This window comes from Leishmania infantum, chromosome 26 (genome assembly GCF_000002875.2).
Source record: "Leishmania infantum JPCM5 genome chromosome 26".
NCBI classification, from domain to species: Eukaryota; Euglenozoa; class Kinetoplastea; order Trypanosomatida; family Trypanosomatidae; genus Leishmania; species Leishmania infantum.
Window position 1 is genome coordinate 291,205 of NC_009410.2, and position 23,366 is coordinate 314,570.

General features: G+C 56.1%; 5 protein-coding genes across 5 annotated transcripts; 1 reads left to right on the forward strand and 4 right to left on the reverse strand.

Annotated features, from left to right (window-relative positions):
• Positions 1 to 2,338: 2,338 nt before the first annotated feature.
• Positions 2,339 to 4,111, reverse strand: LINJ_26_0960 (conserved hypothetical protein; the record flags this gene model as incomplete). Its single annotated transcript, XM_001470402.1, has 1 exon — positions 2,339 to 4,111. The coding sequence occupies one exon, from the start codon at positions 4,109 to 4,111 to the stop codon at positions 2,339 to 2,341; it is 1,773 nt and encodes a 590-aa protein (XP_001470439.1).
• Positions 4,112 to 4,870: 759 nt separating this feature from the next.
• LINJ_26_0970 (conserved hypothetical protein) lies at positions 4,871 to 5,884 on the reverse strand (the record flags this gene model as incomplete). Its single annotated transcript, XM_001470403.1, has 1 exon — positions 4,871 to 5,884. One exon carries the CDS (start codon positions 5,882 to 5,884, stop codon positions 4,871 to 4,873), a length of 1,014 nt encoding a protein of 337 aa, XP_001470440.1.
• Positions 5,885 to 7,713: 1,829 nt separating this feature from the next.
• On the reverse strand, positions 7,714 to 8,946 carry LINJ_26_0980 (conserved hypothetical protein; the record flags this gene model as incomplete). Its single annotated transcript, XM_001470404.1, has 1 exon — positions 7,714 to 8,946. The coding sequence occupies one exon, from the start codon at positions 8,944 to 8,946 to the stop codon at positions 7,714 to 7,716; it is 1,233 nt and encodes a 410-aa protein (XP_001470441.1).
• A 419-nt stretch (positions 8,947 to 9,365) lies between these two features.
• LINJ_26_0990 (hypothetical protein) lies at positions 9,366 to 9,563 on the reverse strand (the record flags this gene model as incomplete). Its single annotated transcript, XM_003392567.1, has 1 exon — positions 9,366 to 9,563. One exon carries the CDS (start codon positions 9,561 to 9,563, stop codon positions 9,366 to 9,368), a length of 198 nt encoding a protein of 65 aa, XP_003392615.1.
• Positions 9,564 to 11,031: 1,468 nt separating this feature from the next.
• Positions 11,032 to 23,163, forward strand: LINJ_26_1000 (putative dynein heavy chain; the record flags this gene model as incomplete). The annotated part of the gene is made up of 1 exon (XM_001470405.1): positions 11,032 to 23,163. One exon carries the CDS (start codon positions 11,032 to 11,034, stop codon positions 23,161 to 23,163), a length of 12,132 nt encoding a protein of 4,043 aa, XP_001470442.1.
• Positions 23,164 to 23,366: the final 203 nt, after the last annotated feature.

A 23,366-nucleotide genomic window follows, 5' to 3' on the forward strand; every position in this document is an offset into this window, starting at 1 on the left:
GTATGGCGCACGCACGCGCGGAGACACACGGCTCGGAGACTCAGGGTATGTACAGGAGTGCAAATCGTACACACGAATACCCCCCCCACACACACACACACACGCACAAAAAAAAAATGGATGCCTTCGCGGCTACACGGCATACAGCTACAAATCACAAAGGGAACACACAGGCAGGCGAGGAGGGAGGGGAGAGACACACTCACGCACGCCCACGCCCAACAGAACAAAGGAGGTCTAGTCGAGGTATGGTTGATAGAGGCAAGAGAAGATCTCGCTCACGCAAGAGCACGCGCACACACGTGCATACGAACAAAGGGCACGCGCACTGGTTTTTGCGTTTGTATGTGCGCGTATTCGAGTAGATGAAGACCAACACAACACAGGGAAGAGGGGAGGAAGGGAAGAGGTCGGCAAGAGAGAGAGGGGGAGCTCAGTTGCGAGTTTCGTAGCTTGGGCGTGAACCAAACAACGGAAGCAAGCGAAAGAGAAAACAACAACAAAGAATAAACGCCGGGCAGAGGATGAAGAAGGAAGAGGGGAGGAAGTCTCGCGGAGTAGGAGGTAGAGGAGGAGGGAATACAGAGGCCTCCTCTTTCCTGTCTGTGTGTGTGTGTGTTCCTGTTTCTTTCTTGGTGTTTACTTTGTTGTTGCTCGGCGTCACCGTTGTCGGTGGTGTTATTCTCCTCCCTTCTGTGGTTGTGTAGGCGCACGGTAGCAGTAAGAGAAAAACTGCGAGGAGAACGGTAGCGGAAGGCGTAGTAATAGTAAATAGAGATGGGGAGATGTGCAGAGAAGATGCAGTGAGGAAGAGAAGCGTGAAGGAAGTCGGGGGAGCACAAACTCAGACACATGCACGCACACCAGCTACAGTTCAAACTTGTTCGGATGTTCCTTTGTGCTGGAGTGTGCAGGCAAGACTGTCGCAGGGCGTGCGTGTGAGGGTAGATAGGTATGTATGCGCAGATCCACCTGAGGGGAGCTGATGGCTTCGCGTTATTCGCCCTTCCATTTTTTTCCAACTTGACACTCGGGTGTCCGTCGTGCAGTGTATGCTTGTATGTATGCGCGTATATACATAGCATATATACGCGTGTGTGTGCAGCAGCGAACACGGTGATGCGAAGGAAGGGGTGGAAAGGGCCTGGCAGAGCAACCCGCACGACGCGTCTTTCTCTGCATCTGGTGAAGTAGAGGATTAGAGGCCTCTTTTATTGCCTTTTATGCTTCCCTCTCTACGGGCTCTGCTGCTCTGCCGTTTTTTCCGTTCCTGTTGTGCATGGTGTTCGTGGGGAACGCAGGTTCCCTCGTCTTCTCTTTTGATGTGGGAAGCGCGAATACGGCCTCTACTGTGGGAGCCGACCGAAGGACGGTGTGTGCGCGTGCAAGGGTACGAGTGACAGGAGAGATACGAGAGCGAAGAAGCCTTAGGCGCGTAAGGAGAAGTGTGTGCTGCCCTCTGGGATCAAGCCCGACCGCTACAAGCCGCTACAAGAAAAAGAAAAGGCAAAGAGAGCGCCGAACCCCTCCCTGTCACCTCTGCAGAAGCGGCGCAAGACAGCGAACGCAAGAGAGCTGATGAGTGGACGAGTAGGAAAAACTGTCTTCGTCACGACAGCAGTCACGTCTGGTCGCACACGTGCGCATAAGCGCTTTATGGTTGTGTTGCGCGTTCCCTTGGCTGGTTCGGGGGTAGCCAACGCCGAGAAAATACAACGGCATCGCGCCAGCCTATGAAAAGGACGGGTGGGTGGAGGAATACGGGAGTCTGTGCACAAGCGCCGCTTGCCACCGCCTCCCCTTCTATTACAGAGCGGGTGAAAGTCGTCGATGGCTTACTCGGATTCCGCTTCCAAGGCGCTCGCGCACCCCTACAAGTCGTAGGAACGCGGCTCAACAGGAGAGAGAGTGCGCGAGCCCGGAGGCACAAAACAAAAAGACAGAGCGCCAGCAGTAGGCACGCGGCTGTCATCGACGTGAAACCCAAGGGAAAGAGCCTAACGGCTCCAGAGAACGAATGAGGGAAAGGGAGAAGGCGAGCGAGAGCGCCAAAGAGAGAGAGGACGCCAAGTCCACAGTAAGCACACACATATCTCGCACACCGTCCTCAACGGCACACAGTCACGCGGGCGAGGAGGGGCAAGGGAGGGCGAGACGGAAGCCCCGCACAGACATGAAGAAATCGATGCGCAAAGGAAAAAATGCGGGTTTGTATCATGCCCTACCTCAGACCCCTCGGCCCCGCGGCACAGTTGCTCTCACCCACCTGTTCCTCACAGCCACCACCCTCCTCCCTTCGGCTCCATTTTTCCCTGTGTTGTCAGGTCAGCACTGCAGCTCAGAGAGAGGCGCGCTCCAGTCGACTGAGCATCCGCTTCACATCAGCTGCGCGCAGCACCTCACGCGGGCTAAATGGTGGCACTGCCTGCCGTCGCGCGTTGTTGCTGTTACCCGGTGAGTGTTCGTGACGTGAGTGTGACGACAAGGTGGCAGCGGTGGAGACGGCACTATCCGACGTCCGCTCATCTGGTCGGTTGCGCCGGTCATGCACGGCGACGCCCTCGTCGCCACTTATCTCCCCGTAGGCACCGATCCAGTCGTTGCTGCTGCTGGGTGGCTGCTGCTGAGCGACGGCGGCCGCCTCTGCAGCCGCTGTCATGGTGCTCGCGTACGACTTGAGTGCCTGACTGTAGGAGTCCTGGATGATGCTGTGGGCGATGCTGAGGATGTTGCACACAAACAGAGCCAGGAAGGTGAGGATAAACACTCGAACGAAAAGCATCTGCAGCCAGTTCGGAGATTGATCCATGCGAAGAAAGGTGCTGAGCAGATTGTCACCAAACATGGAGCACAAAAGCGTCACGACGGCGCTTGGGATGCTCTGGAAGTAGATGCCGCTCATCCCACCAAACACCGCGGTGCCGCACACGGCGTAGCCAATGAGCACTGGCAGTACCCCAACCACGAACACGGCGAGCTGTTGCAGTGATGTCGCGAGCCCGTCGATGAGGACATACCACGCAGGAAACAGCTTTAGCAGCACGACCACGCGAAAGCTGCTCAGCATGGCGGCAAAGGCAAGCAGCAGGGTGACTGCTTCCTCAAGCGAGTCACTGGTGCAGCGCTTGTGCTGCGCCAACAGGGCTACCGTGGCGAAGGAGAGGACGGCTGTGTTAGAAAGGTACCCTATCCAGCGCCAGCCGTTCTCCCCTACCTGTACAGTGCCAAGTGTCGGTGACTGTATCTGCGCCTTCCCCAGTCCCTCCTCCTCGCCGGGAAGAGTGTCGTAATGGTGGTGCCTGGCGTTCACCACCATCATCTCTTTCACCTGCACACGCAGCCGCACGCATATGTCTACGAGTGCGAGAAGCCCCACGGCCCAACACAGCAGCAGTGGCCCCTGCTCTAGCTGGCGCCGCGAGACAGACGACAAACGTACTGTCATCGTCACAGCGGCCTTGTGCCCCTCAAAGCCGTAGTTCACCGCAACATCCCAGGTGGAGGGGGTTGTGGCTGCCCTGTCGCCGGCCCACCGCCGCGAGCGGGCGAAGAGGGAAAAGACCAGACGCAGCAGCACCACGCGATCGAGCAAGTCACCGATTGCCGAAACGCGGCATGGAATGAACGCTCCACCTGCCACAGGGTCTGCCTGCGGTGTGCAGGATTCGGTCGAGTTGTTCAGGAGCGCCGTGGTGTTCACAAACGGGCCCGTCGGGCTTTCCAGCGTGAGCGCGTAGGTCTTAGTTCCCAGTTGCGCGTAAGACGGTGCACCGTGGTAGCCCAGATGGTATTGCAGAAACAGTGTCGGCGGAGCGATCGCGTCGGAGTCGCGTGAACTCGAGTTCGTGTAGTGCATGAACAACCCTCGACTGCGTGTTGGCACGGCGTAGTAAGCCCGCACGATGCCCTCAAGGGTTCCAACGAATTCATCTATGGTCTCGATGCGGCGATGAAGGTACGAATGTGTGTGATCGTTGCTCGCGAAGAGATAGGAAGCGAGCGTGTAGCGCGCATCCGCGGCTTCCCTATTACGGATTGTCTGGTACTGAAACGCAAAGATGAGGAGCAAGGCCAAGATGGTCACGTTCACGAGGGAGTGAAGCAAGACCATTGCCTCTGTCTTGGCTGTCCCTCCTTGCTCGCTGTCAAATATGATTCAGTGCGTGGGATGATCCCTGTGGATGGGTGTCTACCTCCTCCCTTTTCCATCTACATCTCCGAGCGGCAAGGCTCCTGTTGCTCTTGCTCGTTGCAAGAGACCAAAGAGGCAGCTAGTAGGCCACGATGACCGTGCGCGCGTCCGTCGGCACTATAAGAAAGGACAGAAAGTATGAGTGAAGAGGAGCGAGAAGCTGTGCAAGCCCATTTGAAGAAGGCGATTGATCCACAACTGCGCTGCGCTCTCCTCATGGCAGCCACCACTAAACTGAACTCAAGGGACCGGCAAGCCTCCTCCCCTAACAACAGCACATAGGGGAGGGGGTGGCGGGTGGAGAACGGCCAGTATTTCATGCCTTTGCGTGCTTCAGTACTTTTTGTTTTGTGCTGCGTCGGCGCTGTGGTGATCGACTTAGTACTTCTCTGTTAAGGGGGTGCGGCGAAGTCCGTAAGAACAAAAAAAGGACCTGCCGACCCATCCCACAAAGACACAAAAAAAAAAACGAATACAAGAACAGCTGACGGGGGGAAAGAGACGCATACCTCCAGAGCGTATGTGCGCGAGTCCGTTTTGGTCGGAAATCAAGAAGCAGCAGCCCATTGAAAGAAGATGGAGACGGCGCCGATGCGCCACTGTGCAGATGTTCTGCCGAGCGAGAAAAGAGCTACTGAAAGAAAAAAAAAACAGAAAAGGGAGGGCGAAAGTCGTGACTCAATCGTCACACATCGCCGGCGTCTCAAAAACCATGCGGTAGTTGCACATGGAAGGCTCCTCCACCGTCATCAGCTTGTTCTCCGGGCCACATACAAGATGCACCTCGACGTTGCGCACCACGCCGTTCCAGCATCTCAACCCGTTGTCGTAGATCATCTGGGACAAATCGTGTGCGTCTTTAGCCCACACAGAGTATGTGTTTTCTGCAAACGACTTCCACGAGCCCAGAAGACTCCCACCCGTCGTCATCCCGATATTGCGCTGGTACACTTTGTCAAACATGATAACCGCGTAAGTGTACTCTTGGAAATCAATCGTGAACTCTTCCCTCTCGAGTGTGCGAAGCAGATCTTCCGTGGTGATCGTCGCAGAAGATAGCAGCTTCTTTGCCGCCTCCATCGCCCTCTCCACTTCCTCCAATCGACTCTTCTTCCTCTCGAGAGACTCACTAGCCTCTCGCACCTCGTCCAAGATCGCGAAGTTTTGCAGCTTTTCGGGCTTCTTGCCAACACCCACTTCACCGCTGTGGTCGCATACATACATACATGTTAACTCAGGGTGACCACATGAAAAGCGGTATGCGATGGTACCATTGCGCATCTCCGTTCCTTCACCCTCGGCCTCACGCTCGGCACCTTCTTCATCCTCTTCACGCTCGTCCTTCTCATCATTCGTCTTGCACTCACAATACCCTGAGCTATCTCGATCGATGACGTTGGAGCACGACTTGTCCCTGTGACTTTCGCGCGGACCAGTGCCAATACAGCCGCCTGTTTGGCACCATCGGATGCAAGATGTCGCGTCATCACTGAATTCGCTCCCGTAATGACCAGCCTCCGATTCATTCTGTTCCATTTCCAGCTCAGTCCATCGTGCTTCCTGCTCCTTCTCGGCAGCCGCCTTCCTCGCCTCAAGTGCCGGTAGATCCGCTACTATCTGGGCGTACTCCGTCTCCAGCTCAGCCAGGGATTTCGCCGCTTCTTCCCGGCGCCGCAGTGCGGCGGAGTGCATCACTGCCTTGCTCACTGCAGCCTTTCTGCTCCGCTCCTGCTCGGCCTCTCGCTGCCGCACAAGCTCTCTAGCCACCTCTGCGCATCGATTCGGGCATAAGGTGGGCGATTCGGCCTCGTCGGAGCCGTCACAGCAGTCACAGATTCCGTCGTTTACGTGATTGTGAAGAAACTCTTGTGAAACATGCTCTTCAGCTGTACACTGGAACTTCCAATCCTGTGGAAACAGCGTGAGAGCGCTGCCGCGAAGTGCAGTGCATGCTGCTGTGCCTGGCTCATCACTGCCATCAGCGCAGTCGCATATGTCATTGTTTACAGAACTAAAGGGGATGGTGGCCGAGCCATCTAGGCAACGGAAAACCCCTGCGTTTTTCGCTGCATCGAAGTATGCAGTGTACCGACTCTGCACACCAAGAATGCGGCCATGCACTGGAGTGAGAACACTGCAGAAAAGAGCGACAGCGAATAGAGCCCACCGAATAGTTGTCATGATGAGTGCCGCAATAAAAGTAAAGTGAGAATTCACGGATTCAAACAACCAGCTTGCAATTCCTAATAGTAATTATAAATTGCTTCACACGTGTAGGTTTGCCCCCGCATGAAGGCAGCGCGATAAGCAGAGAGAAGAAAAAGAGAAAGGAGAATGGTAAAGGAAGGCACCTGCTGCACTAGGACACTGGAAAAAGACTGCTCGCAACCATTTGAAGCAGCGGCCAAGCTGAGGATAGAACACTAATACCCCACTAGCTCACATACAATGGTGCTAAGACAGCTATCCTAGTTTTCGTAGTGGACTGAGACACGCCGGTACGCGCGGGCGTCAACCCATTCAGGATTTTTGCTTCTTGTATGCGACCAAATACAATGAGTGAAATGAAGTAATTGGAAGAAAGTAGCACAGCACGGAAATAGACCCTGAGTTTCTTTGAACCTCACCCAGAGAACACGCAGTCTTCGTTACCGCAACAGCAATTCAGCATCTTTCATCTTGTGCCACAGACGCCACAAGATGAGGGGAAGAAGAATCATACTTTTCCACGCTTTCGAGCTCGCCTGTGAGCGATGAGCACCACAAAGAAGAACAGAAAAAGCACGAGCTATTCTGCAGCAGGGAAAAGAGCGTCGTTGGTAATGAGGCGACGAAAAGTGGTCCAAAGCTGCTGGAGTCAGCCAGCATAATGGAGAAATAATAAAAAACGTCAGGCGGCTCCGCACTCGTAAAAACTACATCATGGTGACGGAGAACAAGAATGTCTTGGAAAAGTGGCGAGAAGACGATCGCGAGCAAATTATGACAGCAAGAGGGAAGTCGTCAAGCTTGGTCGTGGGGCGGTGAAGAGTAGCGACGCAGCAGTGTGGCACGCTTTCTAGAAGTGCTCACTAAATAGGAGTGCCCAGCAGCGCAAATAGGTATAGGACATCAGAAAATCGAGGGAGACACTGGTGTGGGTATCTACTGCGCACCATACAACACTCGCAACGTCGTGAAAAAAAAAGAGTGGGCAAAGGTCAGCACAACTTTCTGAAAAGCACGATAACGAAAAGCAACGAAAAGGCAAAGAGGGAATAAAGCACAACACGAAGAGGTATCAATCAAGTCTTTCCTCCGAGAGGTGTCGAAGAACTCTACAATTTGATCTGAGTGAGACAAAAAAAAGAAAAAGATATCCTCGCCCTCGGCGTCCGTAGAAAAAAAGACGTTCTCTTTGCTGCCTCTTTAGTGCTCGTGTGTACTTACCACATACCCCATTTTCGTAGCGTTGTGAAAGAAGACGATAGTATGAAAGCACGAAAGAAAAGATAGAGTTACAACGAGAAAGGGCACAAGCACTAAGTGCGTGTCTCGCTATTGAACGATGACTGGCTGCTATTGAACGCGTAATTATCCAACTCAGCCAGCAGCGGCGTCATCCGCTCCGAGGTCGAGAGCGGTGTTCCTGTGACCTTCGTATCTTGAAGCGTGCGCAAGAGGGATTCGTCAGCCTCCACCTGAGGAATTCCAGACTGGCGCACGTAGTCTCGAACAGTATTTCTCCATAGCTCAGCTGTCGGGGATAATACGGAGAGCGGCGATGCCAAGGACAACGCTGGAGGGGCTTCAGGGGCGCTCTTGACTTTTTCCACCGCGCTAACGACATGCTCGGCTTCCTCATCCAGCTCCAGTGCCACCTGTTGTGCGTTGTGCAGGTCGATGGGTTTTGTCGCAGGCGGCACTCGGCGATCTTGCGGGTGAATACCCTTGCAATGCTCATCTACACAGTTCAAGTTTTGGCAAGAATACGCGTTGGTGCGAAAGGCCTGCTCGAGGCGCCCGTCAGTGTAAAGAGTCTTGAAAAACGGAATCCAATTGTTGTGACACCGAACTGTTACCTTGTTACCGTACCGGGCAAAAAAAATCGAGTCCTTCACGCGCTTGACTACTTCCGCGCGAGGCCTCTCCTCCGCCATCATAATCTCGGCGAGCTTCTGAAGAAAGTTGATGCGGTGTCGTACGGGCCCCGCCTCGTGCAAGTGGAGCTGATTGCATGAGAATTCTTGATAGCATTTGTGGTCGGCTAAGTGCAGGTTGCAAAATGCTCCCTTCGGATCGCGAGGAATCTTTCGTTGAGAAGGAGCCTGTGGACCGCGAATTCCGCTCTGGTAGTCCAAGAATGCAAGAAGACGCTCAGTAATAATACGGTTGTCGGGGGAAGCGACTAAATTCAGCTGCGACGCAATGAAGTCACGCGCAGCCTGGGCATACTTTGCTCCATCGGTATCAATGTGGTTCTCCTGCTGCTCCAAATACACTTTTTGGACTGTATCATATGTCTTGAGCCACATAGTGGCTGAACTGCCCGAACCGCTTTGCGAAAACAGGTGAAGAACTGTCACAAGCAGCCCGACAGTAGGCTCAAAAATGTCGGCCACCTTAGCCGCACCATAGGAAATGACGTTTCCCAGGATAGGCACACCACTTTCGTCGACACGCGTCAAGTACGACCTAAAGTCAAGCCCCATGTCGAGAACTTGAAGGGTTTCCGGTATAGCTAACGTGAGCTGAGGCCGCTTTTGATGAGACATTGCGCACTTGACCTCCCGCACCAAAAAGCTCAAGGAAAAAAGATGTGACAATAAAGCAAAGGCTTCAATGCTGAGGGAGAAGTACACCACGATGCCACGTAGCGCGCAAACTTATAGAGAATGCAAATCACGGTGAGTAATAGTGAAGCATAGAAGGCAGTTAGAATGAGAAAGCGGTCAGTCAAGTGAGTAGCAGAGTTGCCTAGATCATGTACACCGCAGGAACATCATATACCTCGCCCCTTCAGCCACTGCGCTCACCTCAAAGATGAAAGTGACCACCAGAAAAGCCTTGCCATCGCGATACGGAGTTGTCGTTCTCTTCTTTATCTGGGTTGCTAGTTGTGCGAGCACAAGTCTTCTTATCGTGTTTGTTGCAGGCAGACCATGAGCTATTGAAAAGGACACATTGCGTCCTGTCACGAGCTTCGTGCCCTGTCTTCCAGGGCAATACTCTTTTGCTGAACGCGCTGACTCAGATCCTGAATCTCCATTTGTACTCTGGCAGAATGAAAAAGCACTGGCCCTATGTCTCCACAGCCAGTGGCCTGTGTGTCATTTAAATACCTGTTCATTTCGCGCTCCAGGTCATCCAGTGCAGTGAAAGTGGAGCTCATGCTGCTTTTTGGATTGCTGTCGGTGCGTGGAGGCAGGGAGTAGACGCTCTGAAAGACTGCGGCGAGCACAGAACGAGAAAGGAAGCGGTGGAGGTGAGCGGAATTGAAAGGGAGAGTGTGTGCTGTGGGAAGGTGTTACGCACAAGAATCGCGCTTGTCAACTGCTTTTTTAGTGCAGTAAGGCCTGTTTTGTAGGGCTATGCCTGATGGCGACCTTCCTGACTGGCTTGTAAGTGTGCATCGATGTCAGTTGTTTTTAAAATTATCTTGCATCGACCGGAAAGAGAGCCACGGTTTGGCATGCACAGAAAACTGCCGCTAAGCTCAACAGGTCAACATGATCAGATGAGCAACAGCCAAAGAAGGCAGCTTATCAAGTCAGGTCGGGGCACGAAAAAAAAAAAACCTATCTCGATCCTGCAATAGTGTGGGGGAGAAGGAAAGGAAGGGGGGATGGCTCAGCTACATGAACGACACTGCCCCCATCACTGGCGACAAGAAACGCTACAAGTATCAGGTGATCCCTCGTCAGAACCGTGAACCCCCCCCATACCATTGCAATCACTAGCAGCATGCGATTCGATTCTACTGCACTAATGCCGCTCGGAAAAAGAAACGAAAACTTCTCGGCGACCAGCCGTCTTGTCACCTTTCCAGAATGCCAGCTCAGGAGGCTAGGCAACCAAGCGGTAAGTAACCACGCCAAGACCTTTTTGTTCTTTGCAGAGGAGACGTCAGCCAGTCGTACGTTACTAGACAATGTTCCTTGCCCGCTATGGAAACGCCGACGACAAACATAGAGTGCATCTCTATCAGGAGCCACCTGCAGCAACGAATTGAAGAACATGCACTGATCTTTAATGTAGTTTGTGCACCACTCTAAGATTTGTGGATTATACTTGGTATGAGGCGCCACGTCGTCGCAGCCTCAAGTGCTTGTATGAATTGCTCTACATTCCAGGACGCAAATCATTTTGGCTGACCGTACAGGCTCTTAACCCAGCACATGTATTGTCTGGTTGTTCCGATGGCTTTTTGTTCCTGTATAGTGTGTGCGCAGCAGCATCCTCCTATTGTGCACGGGAACAAACTCTAGATCTTTGACAAGCGTTTTTCCACACTTGATCTCTCTCTCAATTTACCTCCTGCTTTCCTTGCGGCAATTCAATCACAGTAACTAGGAGGAACAGCGTCGTTAACGGGATACTCCTGTGAGTTTGCACCCTGATCGAGTCTTGACTCTGCAGACATGAATCCCAAAAACTCATCTTTCCGAAGGAGGCTTGAGGAAGGTGCATGGCCTAAGGCCGCAGCAGCCTCCCAGCTAGAGGCACATGTAAATAGCGGCCTGGAGCGCACGCGAAATGCTCCTCAGCTCTACAAGTTCCAAAGCCCGTCATCCTTCATATTTCATGGGTCTTCGGTGACATCGGAGAAACTCACTCAAGACCTGCGGAGAGCGGAGGGCATGTGCACAGCCGCAGACCCGACTGCTGCTGCCAGTGTTCCTTATGATAAAGATGTGGAGCTGCTTCGCATGATTCAAAAAGCAAGTCGCAGGCCTGCTAGGGCACGCGAAAAGCGTGTTGCGCCGAAAGATGAGCCGATACTGCGAAACATTCACACATCTGAAGAGGCTGTTGCTTTTTTCACTGCCAATGGCGATTCCACGAGCGTGAAGCATGTTTTCCTAAACTATGCGCCAAAGGGGTTAGATTTTTGCCCGTACGATTTGGTGGCTACAAAGAAGGGCTCTGAGGAGCCCGAGCACTACATACTGAGCGCGACCGGAATTGTGCATGTGCGGCCTGGCATGCCGTCGGAGGTGATGACCCTTGCTGACTGGATGAAAGAGGCATCGCTGTTCAACATCCTGCGCAAAATTCCATTTTTCAAGAACTTCTTGCTTTACAAAGCATTTCTTCGTCTGCAAATGAAGCTAAAGCAGCGCAAGTACGCCGCAACCCGGAGGTCGCTTGTGAAGGACCTACTAGTTGCGAGACCTACGTTTGCCTATCCGATACTGGACTTGGTGAAGTACTCACATACTATATCCGACGCGAAGCTGATCGAGTACGATCCGCAGGGCAAGCACGATTACGTTGTGGACGATTACAGTCTCGGGCAATCGATTCAGCGGCAGAAGGCTTCCGTGTTTATCAACGGCGTCATGGAGCACATGGAGGAGAAGGTGACAAAATTGGTAGAGGTTCTGCAGCACCGTGCAGACGTCCCCGACATTAACACACGAGAGGCACTAGCGCAGTGCCTTCTCACGGTTGCCGCCAGTGAAGTCTCTGATACCCGGGTGAAGCGCAAGGAAAAGTCGATGCTCGACGCACGCGAGGACTTGGAGCGGCGAATGCGTGAACTGAAGCGAAGTCTAGTCGAATACTCGAAACTGCACGTCTTTACTCGGCTCATCGACTTCCTAACGTCTGAGCGGCTCTTCCAGCGGGTGCTATCTGTTTTCCAGACTTTTCTCAATCTCGTTCGTGGACAAGCGCAAAGCGAGGTTCGAAAAGTCGGCTTCCAGGTGCTTCTACGTCCCGAGGAGTCAACCATCGTTTTTGACCCGAAAGAGTCCGCTTTTCGCGCTCTTTTTGCGGAGCTGCTCTCTGGTTGCGCAGACACGGCCACTGTGGGGCCCCGCTTATGCGAACAAAAGCACTTCAAAGCTCTTTTTCCGTCGCCGCCGACGGTGTGGAGCATTGGCGATGAGCTGAGGACGAATGCTAGAGTGGTGTACATTCATACAGCGCTGCTTTCGATTCTGCACAGTGACTACGAAAAAGCTGACAGCCGCCTGGCCACATACCTTGCAACCGTGCCACATATTCAGTTTTTGCAAAAATCGTGGGAGGCGATTTCGGAAGAATGCAAGCAGGAAGCAAGCGAGGCGGTTTTGTCAGCTGCGAGCCTAGCGAAGCTGTACCGCCGCCTCCAAGAAGCCCAGGACTCGCTTCGTGTGCTCATCGCCACATACGTTGGATGCTTGCTGTGGATAAATGCTGCAAAGCTGAAGACGGAGATCGAGCCGCGCATGACAATCCTGCGTGATGCAATCAGCGCCTGCTTGCGGAACACGGCGCGCGACATGATCAGAGAGCTGAACGCCTATTTCAAGTCCAAAGCGCAGGCCATGAACGAGCGCCCGCAGGTGCTGCGCGAGTTCGCCGACTACACTGCAGTGTTCAAAGAAATAGCTGAAAACACCAGCGAAACAGACGCGAAGGTTTCGCAGGTGGAGGCGCTCTGCGACCTAATGGACAAGCAGCAGGTCGACTTCAGCGATGACGAAGACAATCAGCTGCGCGAGCGCACGTTGGGCGGCAGTTCTGCGACAAAGTCTCTGCACAGCCTCTTTGATGAAGCCCGGATTCATGCAGAACAGTTTATCGAGGAGGAAATGCCTGCGCATGTCGACACGCTGCAGTCAGAGGTGGCAAATGTAGAGGAGCAGTGCGGTGGTCTTAACGAAATTTTGCTAGGTGAAGAATTCTCTCTCCTGACCGACCGCACGGAACCACTCCTTCAATACCTGGCTGACATAAATGCTAAGCTGGGCGAGGTGGAGATGAGAGAGGGGCAACTGAGCCGCTTTGCGGCTCTTTTCAACTTACCACCTTTTGACTGGACATTCGTCAGCGACGTGAAAACGCTCTACCAAGCACGCGAGGAAACGTGGAGTATGCTAGACTCATTCAATAAAAAGTCAGAGTACTGGTTTGAAACTCCCGTCAAGGAGCTGGACACTATCGAAATGGAGGAGCAGGTGAATCTTATGATTCGTCGCGCAGGCTTGGTAAACCGCACGATGCTGGAGCGCAACTACGAAGATCAGGTGGCACCGCATTTGTTGGAGGAGTTGCAATCTCTCCGCGCCAACATGCCTGTGATTCACGATTGTGGCAACAAGCATATGACAGCAGAGCACTGGAACACCGTGCTGAAGCAAGTCACAGGCACCGCCTACGGCTACCACGATGACCTGAACCTGAACTCGCTGGAGGAGTGGGACATCTTTTCCTTCAAAGAGGCACTAGCGGAGCAGTCTGGTCTTGCGACTGGCGAATGGAAGATTTCCAACGATTTGGACTTGATCCGGCAGCGGTGGGACACCTTGAACTTCATGACTAAGCCGTACAAGGACCGCGACGGTGTATTCATTTTGGATGACTTGGAGGAAGTGATTCAGCAGTTAGATGATCATCAAATCGAGCTGCAGACCACGATGGCATCGCGATTTGTTGCATCTGTGCGACACAAGGTAGAAAAGTGGATGCGCGATCTTCGAGTTGTGGGCAATGTCATTGAGGAGTGGATTACGCTGCAGAAGAACTGGATGTACCTGGAATTTATCTTTTCCTCTGACGATATCAAGGAGCAGCTGCCTGAGGAAAGCGAGATGTTTGACGGTGTGGACCGCTTGTTTCGCTCGCTCACGTCAAAGGCGCACATCCAGAAGAACGTGTTTCAGATCTGCACCGAGGACGGGGTGTTGGAGGACTTACAGAGAAATAATGCGAACATAGACGTCATTCAAAAAAAATTGGAGGACTACCTGGAGACGAAGCGCATTGCTTTCCCACGCTTTTACTTCTTGTCCAACGACGAGCTGCTCTCCATTTTGTCAGACGTGCGGAATCCAAAGGCTGTTCAGCCGCACTTGTCCAAATGCTTCGACTCCATTGCGTCGCTGCTCTTCTCTGACGAGGAGTGCTCCGAGATTGTTGGGATGGTCTCAGGGGAGGGCGAGCAGGTGCCCTTCGAGACGCCCGTGTACCCTATCGGCAACGTGGAGCAGTGGCTGAGCGACATTGAGCGTGTGATGAAGACGTCGCTCCTCTTGCACATGCACCGCACCATCGAAATGGCGCCCCAGCGCAAGCGGGAGGAGTGGATCTTCCAGCATCCGGCGCAGTGCATTCAGGCTGTGGACATGATTCTCTGGACGGGTGAAGTGGAGGCGGCTATCGACAGCGCATCGCTTCAGCCTTTCTACAACGATTACCACGGCCAAATTCTCAGCATGGTCGAGCTGACACGTCAACCTTTGTCGAAGCTGCAGCGTATGCTTGTCGGCACTCTGATTGTCCTGAATGTGCACAACCGCGACATCGTGCACAACCTGAGCGACGAGAGCGTGGCGAGTGTGGACGACTTTGCATGGTATCAGCAGCTGCGTTACTACTGGGAGCCGGACCCACGCCAGGCGCAAAGCGGCGGCAACAACGTCGCGATCCACCACTGCAACGCGCATCTTTGGTACGGCTACGAGTACCTCGGCAACCAGCCGCGTCTCGTCATCACCCCACTCACCGATCGTGCCTTTTTGACCTGCACCAATGCACTCGCGATGAACCTCGGCGCCGCCCCGCAGGGTCCCGCAGGTACCGGAAAGACAGAATCAGTGAAAGATCTCGGCAAGGCGCTGGCGAGGCAGGTTGTCGTCTTCAACTGCTCCGACGGCATTCACTATAAGACGATGTCGCGCATGTTTGCCGGCTTGGCGCAGGCTGGCGCCTGGGCCTGCTTCGACGAGTTCAATCGTATTGAGCTGGAGGTGCTCTCCGTGATTGCGCAGCAAATGCTCGACATTGTTCTGGCACTGGATCAGCGGTTGGAACGGATGGACTTTGACGGGCACCCGATCCGCCTCAGCCCCAACTTTGGTGTCTTCGTCACCATGAACCCCGGCTACGCCGGCCGCACGGAGCTGCCCGACAACCTCAAGGCACTCTTCCGACCGATTTGCATGATGATCCCAGACTACGCCTTGATCGCGGAGATCATGTTCTACTCCGAAGGCTTCGCTAACGCGCGGACGCTGGCGCAGAAGATGGTGCAGCTGTACAAGCTCAGCTCCGAGCAGCTGTCGAAGCAGGACCACTACGATTTCGGTATGCGCGCCGTCAAGTCGATCTTGGTCATGGCCGGCTCGCTGAAGCGGCAGAGCCCGAACGAGAGTGAGGACATGCTCCTGATCCGGGCGATGCGGGACGCGAATGTGCCGAAGTTCCTTCGCGACGATACAACTCTTTTCATGGCGCTCCTCAAGGACCTGTTCCCGACTGTCGTGGTGGAGGAGAACTCGAACACGCTGCTGCTCGACTACATCCACCGCCAGCTCACGGCGGACGGGCGGCAGGTGGTGGATGGCCTCGTGACGAAGGCGATGCAGCTGTACGACACGCTTGTCGTACGGCACGGCGTGATGTTGGTGGGGCAGACCTTCAGCGGCAAGTCCACCGTGCTGCACACTGTTAAGCAGGCGCTCACGCGCATCAAGCAGGACGGCCACGACGCCGAGGGCAACTTACCGCTCTTCAACCCTGTGCACATCCACCTTCTGAATCCCAAGTCCGTCTCCATGGGCGAGTTGTACGGGCAGGTGAACGAGATTACGCGCGAGTGGACGGATGGTATTCTGAGCAACATCGCCCGCGGCATTACCCGAGCGGCCTTGACGAAACTTGACCGGCAGTGGGTTGTGTTCGACGGCCCCGTCGACGCTGTCTGGATCGAGAATATGAATACGGTCCTCGATGACAACAAGCTACTCTGCCTCTTCAACGGCGAGCGCATCAAGTTGCCGGCGACGGCCACGTTCATATTCGAGGTGCAAGACCTGCGCGTGGCCTCGCCGGCCACCGTATCCCGTTGCGGCATGGTTTACATGGAGCCGTACTATATGGATGGCAACCGGGGCTGGGTGCCCATCGCCCGCAGCCTCATCGAGGCAAAGGCAAAGAAAGACACTCGCCTGCACGCTGATCGCCTGCTAGAGCTGCTCGACAGGCTGCTGCCCGACACGCTAGATTTTGTGCGCACCAACTGCCGCGAGTGGATCCCGTCCATCGACGCACAGCTGGCCGTGAACTGCGTGGAGCTTTTGCAGGGCTTTCTAGCTACCTCCGAGGACGCCGCGGTGTGGCCGCGCGAGGCGATCACCCCAGCCGAGACCCTGGAAGCAGACGACGAAGATGGCAGCTGGGCGCCGCACGGGGACACAGACACCTACGCGGCTACAAAGCGAAGCTCTTCACTGGCGGCAGCCATGCCTATACCGAGCACACCGGCAGAGTTTGCGCGGCCGGCGATCACCAACACCACGGCCGCGACGCTGGACGAGCGCCGGCTCTTCGACATGTACTTCCTGATGGCCTTTGTGTGGGCCGTTGGCGGAAACCTGCGCGACGACGCGCGCGACGTTTTCAGTGCGTTTCTGCGTGACAAGGTGGAGGCTGTGCTGCCGGACTTGCTGCCCCTCTCCTCCAGCGCGGCAGCCGAGTCGGAAGGGACGCATCGGAGAGTCAGCCTGTACGACTATGTGGTGCACCGCCCGTCAATGCAATTCATTACGTGGAACCACCTCGTCCCGACGTTCCTGTACAACCATCGCAGCTCATACTTCGATCTGGTGGTCCCGACCGCTGAAGGGGTAGCGCTCAGTACTCTGTTGAGCGTGCTGACGGCGTCCTCGCAGCACATTCTCGTCAACGGCGTGACTGGCACCGGCAAGTCGCTTGGAGTTACAAGCTTCCTTGCAAGTGCTCTGAACACGGACGATCCGGCAAGCGTATGGGAGTCGTTCAGTATGGTGTTTTCCGCGCAGACGCGCGGCAAAGACATTGAGGATCGTCTGGAGAACAAGCTGCACAAGATCCGCAGCACGGCCCTCGGCCCCACGCCAGGCAAGCGTGCCATCCTGTTCGTGGACGACATCAACATGCCAACCCCGGAGATCTACGGTGCCTCGCCGCCGCTGGAGCTGCTCCGACAGCTCATCTCACAGGGCGGCTTCTATGACACGCACAAAAGCCCGGCCTTCTTCAAGGAACTGCACGACGTGCTGGTGCTCGCGGCGTGCGGTGTACCGGGCGGCGGCCGCAGCGAAATGACACAGCGTCTCACCTCACGCTTTCACCTGATTTGCCAGCCGGCACTGTCCGAATCGTCGACGCGGCGCATTTTTGGCTCGCTCCTGCACGGCTTCCTGCACCAATGGGAATCGGCCGAGATTCGGGCCCTGTCGACGAAGCTCGTGGCCGCCACCTTGGCGTGCTATGAGCGCATCACTCAGGAGAAGCTGCCGACGCCGACGCGTTCGCACTACACGTTCAACCTGCGAGACCTTGGCAAGGTCATCCAGGGTATCATGCAAACCTCACCGCGCGTGACATCTTCGCCGGAGGCTTTCCACCGCCTCTTCCTGCACGAGGTCTCGCGCACTTTCCACGATCGCCTGATCGACGCTGCGGACCGCGCGTGGTGGTGGTCGACGCTGTCGGAGGTGTGCAGTAGCGTGCTGCAGCATCCCTGGAATCCGGTTTACGAGGAGCTCATCTTTGGCGATTTCATGCGCCGCGATCGCGCGCACTACGAGGAGATCACCGAAACGACGGACGCGATTGGACACGGGCTGACGGAGTACCAGAACGGCTTCAACATGGAGTACAACAAGGAGGTTGAGCTGGTTTTCTTTAAAGATGCTGTGCAGCATGTAGCGCGCCTGTGCCGTGTGCTCCGCCAGCCGCGCGGCCACGCAGTCGTCGTGGGCATGGGTGGCACCGGCCGCCAGTCACTCTGCAAGCTCGCCGCCTTCATCTGCAGCTTACCCATTTATGAGGTGACCATCACGCGCACCTTCAACATGAATGAGTTTCACGACGTCCTCAAGAAGGTGCTGCTCGACAGCGCGCGCCACGACAAGCCCGTTCTCTTTTTCCTGTCTGACACCCAGCTCGTGCACGAGGAGATGCTAGAGGACATCAACAACCTACTGAACACCGGAGAGGTGCCAAACTTGATGGAGTCCGAGGAGGTGGATCAGATTGTGGAGGCTGTTCGCCCGTACGCCGTCGCGGCTGGAAAGCGTGAAACACGCAACACCATTTTCTCCCACTTTGTGAGCATGTGCCGCGACCAGGTTCATATTGTAATGGCGATGTCGCCGGTGGGCGAGCAGTTCCGCCGGCGCCTGCGCATGTTTCCGTCGCTCGTTAACTGCTGCACCATTGATTGGTTTGACCAGTGGCCGTGCGACGCTCTGGCGTCTGTGGCTGACCGCGTCCTGGCAAACCTCTCCATGGAGGGGCGCGACAAGGCGCGCCTGATTGAGCTGTGCGTCGCCATCCACGTGGATGTACAGGAGGCATCGGAGCTGTTCTACAGTGAGCTGCGGCGGCGAACGTACACCACTCCGACGTCATATCTGGGACTGCTCACGAGCTACCGGCAGCTGCTGGAGGAGCTGGACAAGTCCGTGGCGGAGCAGGTGGAGCGGTACCAGGGTGGCCTCGACACTCTGCACAGCACACGGACGATGGTGGATGCCATGAAAGCGAAGCTGATCGAAATGCATCCCAGGCTTGTGGAGGCGGCCAAGAACACGGAAGAGATCATGAGCCGGGTTGAGAAGGAACAGGAGTCCGCCGAGTTGGTCCGCAAGCAGTGCGCGGAGGAGGAAGAGGGTGCGAGTGAAATCCAGGCGGAAGCCGATAGCATCCGCGGCGAGTGCCAGGCGGAGCTGGACAAGGCCATGCCGATTCTGAAAGCCGCTGAGGACGCGCTGGCCGACCTGCGCACCGACGACATTCGTGAGGTGCGCAGTTTTTTGAAGCCTGCCGTTCGCGTCGTGCTCGTGCTGGAGGCAGTGCTGGTGCTGCTCGGAGAGAAGGACCTCAGTTGGGACCGGGCGAAGCTGGTGATGAGCCGCATGGACTTCATCAAGGATCTCCAGAACTATAAGCGCGACGACCTCTCCGAGAAGACGATCAAGGCAATCCAGAAATACATCAACAACCCAGACTTCCAGCCGGAGGAGGTGGCGAAAAGCTCCAAGGCGTGCAAGTCTCTGGCGATGTGGGTGATGGCGATGAACAACTACTACGAGGTGGTGAAGGTCGTTGCACCGAAGCGGGCGCGGTTGGCGGAGGCGGAAGGCAAGGTCGCTGTGGCCACACAAGCCCTCGAGGCCGCTCGTAGCCGCCTGCGCAGCATTGAGGAAAAGCTGGCCACCCTGCAGTCCGAGATGAAGGAGAATGTGCTCAAGAAGCATCAGCTGGAGGAGGACATCGACCTGACCACGCTGCGGCTAGAACGAGCAGAGCAGCTGATGAACGGCCTAGCCTCGGAGCAGTCCCGCTGGGTGCAGGCCGTGGCGAAGCTCATGGCGGAGAAGGCGGGCCATCCCGGCACCGTGGCGCTGGCCGCCGGCGCCGTAGCCTACCTAGGACCCTTTACGGCGCCCTACCGTAATCGCCTTCTGCAAGCGTGGCACGCTAAGTGTGTGGAGCTTGGGCTGCCCATCGGCGGCTCGGGCTTTCAGCTGTCCAGCATCATGGACCCGGTGCGCATCCGCACCTGGGCGCAGCAAGGCCTCCCGACAGACCCCTTCAGTGTGGAGAATGGCGTCATCGTGAGCAAGTCGCGGCGCTGGTGCCTGTGCATCGACCCGCAGGGGCAGGCGGTGAGCTGGATTCGCGCCATGGAGAAGGAGAACAACTTGCGGGTGATAAAGCTAACGGACGCGAACTACATGCGAACACTGGAGAACGCCATCCGCGTTGGGCTGCCGGTACTAATCGAGAACGTCGGTGAGTCGCTGGACGCGGCACTTGACCCAGTGCTGCTGCAGCAGACGTACCGCTCGCAGGGCAGACTCCTCATCAAGCTCGGCGACAGCGAGGTGGACTACGACCCGAAGTTCCGGCTCTACATGACGACCAAGCTGGCGAACCCCTTTTTTCTGCCAGAGCTGCAGATCAAGGCGACCATCATCAACTTCACGGTGACGCAGACGGGGCTGGAGAACCAGCTGCTCGCGGATGTGGTGCGGGTGGAGATGTCGGAGCTGGAGCAGCGGGCAGATCAGACGGTGCTGGACATTGCACACGGCAAGGACGAGCTTAAGGCGCTGGAGGACAGGATCCTGAAGCTGCTGGCCTCGTCGACCGGCAACATCCTCGACAACGAGCAGCTTGTGAATACCCTGCAGGAGGCCAAGACGATGAGCGAGAGCGTGAGCGATGCGCTGCGAGTGGCGGAGGAGACGCAGCGAGATATCGAGGCAGCGCGTGACCGCTACCGCCCCGTTGCGCGGCGCGGCGCCACCGTCTACGCCGTCATCACAGAGCTCGCTGGCCTGAACCACATGTACCAAAACTCTCTCGACTTCTTCAAGCAGCTTTTTGTCCTGACGCTTCGGCAAACAGAGAAGCAGGACTCTGTGAGCCAGCGCGTGGAAATCCTGCTGCCGGCTGTGACGCTGCGCTCCTACAACGCCATCTGCCGCGGACTCTTCAAGGCGGACAAGCTCATCTTCGCCGCTCTTCTTTACGTGCACGTAGCGCGGCAAGAGGGCACTATCGCTGACGAAGAGTGGTCCTTCCTCCTCAAAGGGAGTGAGGGGAAGCGCTTCGTGGATGAGGAGATGGACCCGCCGCCGGTGTGGTTGACGCTGCCGGCATGGAATGAACTGACGGCGCTGGCGGAGACCTTGCGAGCCTTTGCTTCACTCAAGGACTCGGTCATAGACAACGAGGCGGAGTGGAGCGAGTGGTACGCCGGGGAGAAAGCCTACGAGTCCTACCCCGCCAGCCTCGGCTCCTACTCACCTTGGCAGCGACTGCTTATCCTTAAAGTGTTCCGGGAGGATTTGCTCAACTACGGACTCTCCCGCCTCATCGAAAGCGAGCTTGGCAAGGCCTTCACGGAGAGCCCAGCTTTCGACCTCGAAGGGTGCTACCAGGACAGCACTCCGACAGCGCCGGTGATCTTTGTGCTGACTCCTGGCACGGACCCAACGCAGCTCTTCACGGAGTTTGCAGAGCGCAAAGGCTTTGGCGCGCGCAAGATGATGCTGTCGCTTGGCCAGGATCAGGGCCGCAAGGCCGAGGAGATGATCCGGGTCGCCAGCACCGAGACAGGGGCCTGGGTATACCTTCAGAACTGCCATGTGTACACGTCGTGGATGCCGTCGCTAGAGCACATATTGGAGGAGCTGACGCACCGCGAGGTGCAGCGCGACTTCCGGCTGTGGCTCACCACGATGCCGGTGTCCTCCTTCCCGGTACTGCTGCTGCAGTCGGGCGTGAAGGTGGTGAAGGAGCCGCCGCAGGGGCTGAAGGCGAACATGCGCGACACCTTCGCTGTGGCAGTGACGGAGGATCTGTGGAACAGCTGCCCCCGCAACCCGACGACGTGGCGCCGCATGCTTCTCTCACTGGCATTTTTCCACGCCGTCATCCAGGAGCGCCGCCGCTTCGGCCCGCTTGGTTGGAACATCCCGTACGAATGGAATCAGCCGGACCTCTCGGCGAGTCTGCAGTCGCTGCAGACGTACTTGAAAGACGAGGACGAGGCCGTGCCGTGGGGTGCGCTGCGCTACATGGTCGGGGTCATCAACTACGGTGGTCGTGTGACGGACTTTTTGGACAGCCGTTGCTTATCCACTATCCTTGTGAAGTTCTTCAACGACGACGTTGTCGCGCCGAACACGCAGTTCGACGTCTCGCCGGATGGCATCTACCACATCCCAGAGGATGTGTCGTCGCTCGCCAGCATCTGTGCGTACCTGAATGACCTGCCGACCTTCGAGAGCCCTCAGCTGTTCGGGCTTCACGCAAACGCGGATATCACCTTTAACAAGAACACAGTGCGGCGCCAACTCGCCGCCATTCTGTCCGTGCAGCCGCGCACAAAGGCGGCGGCGGGCCGCAGCCCGGAGGACAAGGTGTTAGAGATGGTGAATGAGTTTCAGCGGCGGCTGCCCGCGGCTATCGACAAGACGCACGCGCACCCAGACACGTATCGGCTCACCGAGGCGGGCACAATGATTTCGCTCGGCACCGTGGCAAGCCAGGAGATCCTGTTCTTCAACGGCGTGCTCGCAAAGCTGGAGCGAACGCTGCACCTGCTGCGGCGGGCGATCAAAGGTGAGGTGGTCATGTCTGCGGAGCTCGAGGCCATGTTCGACGCGATGCTGCTGGGACAGGTGCCAAAGCCGTGGCAAGACGGCGGCTACCTCTCGCGAAAACCGCTTGCCTCCTGGTATGAGGACACGCTGAAGCGCATCGAGTTCTTCCGCGACTGGAACGACAACGGACTGCCGACCAGCTTCTGGATCTCCGGCTTCTTCTTTCCGCAAGGGTTTCTCACCGGCGTGCTGCAGACATACAGCCGTATGCACCAGGTGCCGATTGACGAGGTGAAGTTCTGCACCCACGTGACGTGTTACGAGCTGCCGGAGGATATTGAGGACAGCGTGGAGAATGGTGTGTACATCCACGGCGTCTTTGTCGAAGGCGCCGGCTTCGATCTAGACAGCTCGACGCTGGTGGAGAGCAAGGCAGGTGAACTGTATGCGCCTATGCCGGTCATCCACCTTGAGCCCGTACGGCTCAGCGAAACGACGGCGACGGCTGAATCCTATGCGTGCCCGCTTTACAAGACGTCCGCCCGTGTCGGCACGCTCTCCACAACCGGCCTGTCTACCAACTACGTCGTGACGCTCGACCTCACGTCCGCAGCGGGGGTGGGCCCGAGGCACTGGATTGAGCGAGGTGTGGCGCTGCTGTGTATGCTGGATGATTAAGCCAGTGCTCATGTCTATAATTATGTGTATGTGTGTGCCGGCACCGCTGCCCTTGTCGATGTACACGAACATTTTTCTGTCTCTTTGTGTATGTATGTGCTCTCCCTCTCAATAGACTTCTCTTTCCAGAATTGTTTCGTGTGAGTGCGTGTGTGTTCATCTCTGTCCTCCCTTTCTGGCAGGAAGCACATAACCACATTCAC